General features: G+C 38.5%; 1 protein-coding gene across 4 annotated transcripts in view; it reads right to left on the reverse strand.

Moving 5' to 3' along the window:
• The window catches only part of LOC125033171, a 21,109-nt gene that overhangs the window by 7,520 nt on the left and 6,089 nt on the right, over positions 1-7,500 (reverse strand). For all 4 annotated transcript variants that reach the window (XM_047624525.1, XM_047624524.1, XM_047624523.1 and 1 more), the window contains 2 exons: positions 4,508-4,571; positions 1-3,275 (listed from right to left, as the gene is read on the reverse strand). The exon at positions 1-3,275 is cut by the window's left edge and continues 2,641 nt beyond it. In XM_047624525.1, coding sequence (XP_047480481.1) covers positions 1-3,171 — 3,171 coding nt within the window. In that variant the 5' untranslated portion in view covers positions 3,172-3,275; positions 4,508-4,571. The remainder of the gene's footprint in view (positions 3,276-4,507; positions 4,572-7,500) is intronic.

Raw genomic sequence — 7,500 nt, forward strand, 5'->3', positions numbered from 1 at the left:
TGTGACATCTGAGCTACTTTTTAGATCAGTTAATTTTCTTCCATTCAGAATGTCTTTTATTATCACTGGTTTCCCATCTCTCACCATCACAACCATAAGGAGAATCTGGCAATCAGTCACACTAATTGAATTTTTGGGTACTTTAAGATGAACCCGGATGAGAAATCTCTCCAAGAGTTTGCTTGTGAATTCATCTCCTTTGGAGCAAAAAACTCTTTTTGGCACAGGTGCACTCATTATAATACTTTCATCTTTGTTTAAATAAGCATGAAAATGAACAACCTTATCTACAATGCATAATATTACTCCAGGAACTTCATAATAATAGTAAGTTGAGCCTGTTCGTGCAGCAGGTGGCTTTGCATCACTCCATAAAGCAACTAAACGATAGTTTGACAAACCAATGTAAAATGCATCAAGCATAACAGGTATTGGATTAGGGGATTTTGCAGGTATAGTAAAATTCCCCTTTGAAATATAGCAAACCTTTTCACCAATTGAAAACTTTATGTCCCCAAATGGAATTTTAGTACATATCACAAACACTGAACGGCTTGTGTCCCACAGCAAGGTCCCAGGGTGATTCATTAGTAAGGCTGGTTTGTCCCTCTTTGACTTAATCTTCAGTAATGTGGACTGAAAAGTAAGAGGTTTTGGCTCCTCTTGTGTGACTGAAGTCTCCTTCAGAAATAGGTTTTGTGTCTTGGACTTTGATGACAGTTTCACTCCTTTTTCTTTTATTTTCACCTCCTTTTCCTTTTTTGGCTTTGCTGCTACTAACTCTGAATTTGTCAGCAGAGTTTCTTCATTACACAAGCCTAGTTGTTCAGTATTTGTGGGCTGAGTTATATTCTTTTTGACACTTTTCTCCACTTCCATGCTTTGGCTTTTAATGATCAGTTCTGAAATTGAATTCACCCTTTTCTGAATCTTGTGAGTTTCAGTCTTTTGTGACTGTGTGAAAATGCTCTCTTTTTCAGTCATTTTTGTTTTTTCATCTTCCTTCCCTTTAAGATTCTTTTCACTTAACAATGCCTTATCTTCCAAGCCTTTTGTTTCATAAATACACGAAACAACAGAAAGATCTTTTGTTTGTCCTACCTCACTTGACAAATGCTTATTGGCATTTGATTCAGGACTATCTAAATCTACATGTGCACTAACTTCACTTAACTCTGTAAGTGTAAGCATGCATGTGTCTGACTCTGAATTGTGTGTTTCTTTCATAGGCAAATGAGAAATTTTGGATTCATCCTTGTGGAAATCAGTTTCTAGCTGCTGTGTTCTACCTGTATATGCTTGAACCATTAAGAATCTGTAAGCAGTCATGTTGGTGTTGCTCTTCCATCGCAAGATGTGTGCCCTTACTCTTCTTACTGTCACATCTGCCTTTGTCTTTTTGTTGTTTACATGCAAGATTTTATCAACCCAAGGCAGACTTATTTCATTTCCATCTAAATTAAATTGTAGATAACATTCATCCTCTGTCATGTTAACATTGGCTTCTACATCAATATACAAATGTGCTTGTTTTTTATTCTGAATAAATCCGCCCTGTACATTTCTATATAGAGTTAAATGATTTGGAACTATCTGCAGCTTTTCATTGGCTGGCTCCTCTCCTTTCCAAACTCGAGAACAAAGTGAGACACATTCACCTGCTGTTGCAAATTTGACAACATTCATGCATACTTTCAAATCTTTGTTGGCTAGGAGTTCAATTATTCTTGATTTTTCCCCAACTTTCTTTCCATTAATGAAAAAAATTGAAGGAGGAAATGTGAGCATTTTCACTTCTCCATCTATAACAGCACTGACACATCCCATGCCTTTTTCAAAAGATATTAGGGTCCCATTAACTCCCTTTACTTCACACAAAAATACACAGGAATCAAAATATGGCTCTACACTTACTTTTGGCTTCTCTCCTTGCCAGACCACCAAACATGTAAATCTGGATGAATTTGGATATACAACAGCATCAAAATATATTTGCGTTCCATCTCCTAGGCTAGCCAATGGTATTGGATCCTTCCCTCGCCAAAGAAGCAAGCACCCACATGGATGGCCACGCAGCATTTCTAGCTTCAGTTCAATGAGTACTGGGGCATCTTCAATATTTGTGAAGATGAATCGTTTTCCTAAGACTGTGCAGAGTTTTCCCGGCTGATTATACATACAAGACATATGTGGGCAGCATGGGTATGCACTGACACAAGATTCTGGTTCAGAGGATACCTCATTGGACCCAGACTGAGCAAGATGACTGTCAGTTCTCCCATTCTCCATGGATGCTGAACCATCTCTGGGACAATCTTTATTCAAATCAACTCCACTTTGAAGAGAATTAATAAGATCCAAACGACGGTCATCAATGGCTATATTGATTGTCAGAAGCCCGTTTTCATCACTAAAGGAGTTCAGTGGCTCCTCCTCACCAGCTGTAGAGAGATCATTTAAATCAAGCTGTTGTTCATCATTGTTGCTGGTATAAGTATACTCTTGTATGTCACTATTACTACTTTTCGGTAATATTTCATCAAAACTGAATGTGTCACTCATGGAGTCATGCTTGCTGCTGGTGCTAGCATTTAATGGTGTTTTATCATTAGAGCTCATACTGACACATTCCTCATTTCTGGATATGGATTCCAAGCTGCTGGTGCTAGCATTTAATGGCGTTTTATCATTAGAGCTCATACTGACACATTCCTCATTTCTGGATATGGATTCCAAGCTGGTGGTGCTAGCATTTAATGGCTTTTTATCATTAAAGCTCATACTGACACATTCCTCATTTCTGGATATGAATTCCAATCTATCTTGTTGATTACAGGTGTTGATCTGAGGACTTCTCATGTCTGTTGACATTTGTCCATTACAATCAGCAAGCTTAATGTCCCCTTGGCATGTTCCCATGCCAGGACATCTGTTTTGTGCTTCCAACACAGCTCTCTTTACTTGCTCATTGAACACTCTTTGGCTATTGATCACATTCAAAAGTAAGATTTCCTTCATTTCCTCAGAAATCATGTTCAGAGATGCTTGCTCTAGAGATGGGCATGACATCACAGTGCTTTTGCAAACCTGAGTCATAGTCGTACTATTTCTTGCTCCGCCTCCAGACTCCCCACCTCCGTCACCACTCCCCTTAAATCCTTGATCAGCCATTGTTGTCCAGTTTTCTGCAAGGATGCTTTCTGAAACCTGAATCCTCACTCCAGCGTGAGATTGGCATCCTCATCTCAATGAGGAATGGTGTCGGGTTTGCTTATCTGAAAATTACAAAAAGACCAGTGATATGTGTTACACCTGTAATTCTATTTGTATATTAAATTAAAAAAATAATAAAAATAAAAATAAAGACCCTATATTCTAAGAATTTGCAAGAGTGAAGAGCCTGTTTTATCTTTAATCCAGGCACTCATCCTGGTCACAACCAAAGTCTAGTCGATTGGTCCCAGCCATGACCAATCAACCACATATAATTTCATCACTATCTCTCTTTAATCTGCAATCTGTGTACATAATACATGTACATATAAATAAGATAAGAGGAAATAATATGAGGAGAAGGAGAAGGAGGAGGAGGAGGAGGAGGAGGAGGAGGAGGAGGAGGAGGAGGAGGAGAGAGGAGGAAGAAGAAGAAGAAGAAGAAGAAGAAGAAGAAGAAGAAGAAGAAGAAGAAGAAGAAGAAGAAGAAGAAGAAGAAGAAGAAGAAGAAGAAGAAGAAAGAAGAAAGAAGAAGAAAGAAGAAAGAAGAAGAAAGAAGAAGAAAGAAGAAAGAAGAAGAAAAAAGAAGAAAGAAGAAGAAAGAAGAAGAAAGAAGAAAGAAGAAGAAAGAAGAAGAAAGAAGAAAGCAGAAGAAAGCAGAAGAAGAAGAAAGAAGAAAGAAGAAGAAAGAAGAAGAAAGAAGAAGAAAGAAGAAGAAAGAAGAAGAAAGAAGAAGAAAGAAAGAAGAAAGAAAGAAGAAAGAAAGAAAAAAGAAGAGAAGAAAGAAAGAAGAAGAAAGAAGAAGAAAGAAGAAAGAAGAAGAAAGAAGAAGAAAGAAGAAGAAAGAAGAAGAAAGAAAGAAGAAAGAAAGAAGAAAGAAAGAAGAAAGAAGAAAGAAAGAAGAAAGAAAGAAGAAAGAAAGAAGAAAGAAAGAAGAAAGAAAGAAGAAAGAAAGAAGAAAGAAAGAAGAAAGAAAGAAGAAAGAAAGAAGAAAGAAGAAGAAAGAAGAAAGAAGAAGGAAGAAGAAAGAAGAAAGAAGAAGGAAGAAAGAAGAAGGAAGAAGGATGAAGAAAGAAGAAGAAAGGAAGAAGAAAGAAAAAGAAAGAAGATGTAGAAGGGGAAAAGTAATAGGAACAGGAACAGGAAGAAACCAAAAAGAAAAAGAGAAAAACAAAAAGAAAAGAAAAAAATGCAAACAAAATAGCAGAATCAGCTATTCCAAGTCCATTCCCACAAAAGTGTTCCTTCAAGAAGTCCAACTTATCTCTCCATTGGAACACATACACTCACATACCTTTCAATCATTCCTTGTGTCTTCTGCAGCCGGACATACAAACAGCTCACTCTGCAGTACAGACCTGAAAAAAAAAAAATAATAATAAGATAAAAAAAATTAAAATCGTTCAATGGGCCTGACATACAGAGACCACAAAGCTATACAAGTTCACTACCTATCTTTAGTTTCACCAACTGTTGTTTATGATTTGATGCAAAAACCTGTTGCAAAAGGCATCAAGAGAGGACTCTAAACACAAGATAGATGCCTGGTTTCACTGTCATGTAACAGAATTGGGTCTTGAAGACACATAGTTTGGTCTTTCTGCACAAATATCAGCATCATTGGGTACTCTTATTGTATGAATTTATTGCACCTGTCACTAGCCAATGAATCTGCTGACTTCCTGATCTGACAGCCTAAAATCACAAACTAAACTACCAAGATATGTAAGAGTTTGTGTGATTCAGTGTCACTGTTTCAGTGTTAAACAAATAATCTTTGTCATCTTTGCTTTAAACCACAGGATTTCCCAGATTCACCATGAACTGTCAAATGCCTTCTTGGGGTAGACTAAAAACAAGAAAGTGCAAGGATATTGTGGTTAATGGTTAAAACAAATATGTTAGATATAAAAGGTCATATAGCACTATAATAAAGTATTGTGGCAAAAAGGGTAAAAATGAGTTAATGATTAAGATAAGTCAATAGAAGGGGGTAAAGAAGAGATAGAAAAGGAAAGGGGGAAAAGAAAAGGCCCATGCAAAATTAGTTGAGGCGAGGCCTGAGGTCCACAGTAGGGATGATCCCCTACATTGGGCCTTGGTCCCCCATCTCCTAAGCCCCCCACGACAAGGATAATGTGCATTATTGGTTTTCCAGAAGTGAATTCAGATTGCTTGGATCTCTGCAGTTGTAACAGTTTTTCTTCCTTTCCAAAAGAAATGATAATGTGCATTATTGGTTTTCCAGAAGTGAATTCAGACTGCTTAAATCTCTGCAGTTGCAACAGTTTTTCTTCCATTCCAAAAAGAAATGACCATGTCCCTTAGAAGATCTGGGGAATGCTATCAGACTCTCAAACGGCAGCTGTGAAAGCATGCAATGCTTGAGTTACATGTTCTTCACCACACTTCAACAATATAAATGAGATATAGTCAGGTGACTAATCAATCCATGATGGTTAGTTTTAAAGAATACTTTCACGCCCTCTAGATGAGGCAGCACTACTGGCAGAAAATGGAAAAAAATGAGAAAGTCAGGTGGGAGAAAAAAGACAAAAAATTGGTAGAAAGTTCAATTGCACTTGCAAAATTTGTTCAAGGGATTTCTATAGTGCATATGGTAGGTTTGGTAAAAACTGTAAACGGCTTATATTCATTGTTTTCATAAAGTAAGCAACATTTCTCAAAAGCAGCATACACATCTATCATCAAACATACAGAATCTGCCTTTTAGAACATCTGTCATAGCAGGACCAAAATATATGAAATCAGAAAATATTTGAATGTCCTTTTGTCTGGGTACTTTCCATGTTAACTTTTCAGGGTTTGAAGAAATGTGTTTCCTTCATAAAAAGTCAATTTCCACAGAGGATACAGCAGCTGCATTGTAATGTGAAAAAAAGAAAATTGTAATTTTCCCTCAGTTACAAGATTTGGCTGGATTGGAATAATACACAAAATGTGTGTGTGTGTGTGTGTGTGTGTGTGTGTGTGTGTGTGTGTGTGTGTGTGTGTGTGTGTGTGTGTGTAAAGGCTCTATATGAACGCCTTATACATATGGTTTAGCAGTAGTGAGAGGGACGTTTGGCTTAACCTCTTTTATTTAGAAGCGTAAGCAACACAGATAATTCACACGGATACAAGTCTTGGTAAGGCTCAGTGCTGGGGTGTTCGTCAGCCCGGAGAGGGGCGCGCGGCTGGCTCACCAGCCAGCCTTGACCCGACACGCTTTTGGCAGGAACTCTCTGAAGTGACTCTCCTGAGCCTCAACTACTGGTGGGTGGCGTGGGGCATGCCACCTTATATTGTCACTTGGGCCCTGGTGCATCTTCGTGGCTGCTCGTCCCTGTCGTCATCTTCATCTTGGTCCCTGGTAAATCTGTCCATCCTCGACATCCACACGTCCTCGAAGGTCTCGCACAGGTTCTCCTTGACTTCGGATTTGTCCTCGTAGTCCTCGACCAGGCCTAACTTGGAGGCTTCCTGTGTGTGTATATGTGTGTGTTCTCTGGCGAGTTCCTGGTCCTTCACTGGATCGATGGGCGTAATTATCCTAGTTTTTCTTGGTTTTTGGCGATCTTCCGGTGACGTTTTCCACGGCATCCTAAGGTGACCGTTTCTGCAGCAGGGCCTCCTTCGGTACCATGACAGATATCGTGAACGAGATTATACATATAAGGGCCAAGATAGTAGAACGATAACAGTGAAGAGGGGATGTTAAGCGCCACTAGCCGATAATTTATATAATTTGCAGTTTCTATGGTTGAATTTTCGTTATTTTCGTCTTCTTTTTTTCTTTTTTTTTTCACAAAGTTAAGAAAAAAAAAATAGGAGAGATAGACGGTAACAGCGATCCGTATGGACCTAGCTTGAACTGCTAACCGTCTCTGATAGACAGAAGGGTAAATAAGGGAAACGACAACAGCACCCACAAGGATTTACTTGAACCAATTGTCGTAACGCAGAGAAGAAATGTATGTCACAAGTCACACATCACGACTTGACAAACTCGCAGAAGTGCGTGAGAGTGTGTGTGTGTGTGTGTGTGTGTGTGTGTGTGTGTGTGTGTGTGTGTGTGTGTGTGTGTGTGTGTGTGTGTGTGTGAGTGACAGATAATGAGAGTGAAAGTGACCTCACACAGACTGGATGTGGGTGCCAAACACGGAAATTATCGTTCATTTTACACAAATGCAATAAACTAGCTATAGAAGTAATACAAAATTATTTCAAGTACTACATTGAATTTAACATTTAATGATATGCGACAGAATGACGCAGTAATGAATG

Source organism: Penaeus chinensis, chromosome 16, assembly GCF_019202785.1.
Source record: "Penaeus chinensis breed Huanghai No. 1 chromosome 16, ASM1920278v2, whole genome shotgun sequence".
NCBI classification, from domain to species: Eukaryota; Metazoa; Arthropoda; class Malacostraca; order Decapoda; family Penaeidae; genus Penaeus; species Penaeus chinensis.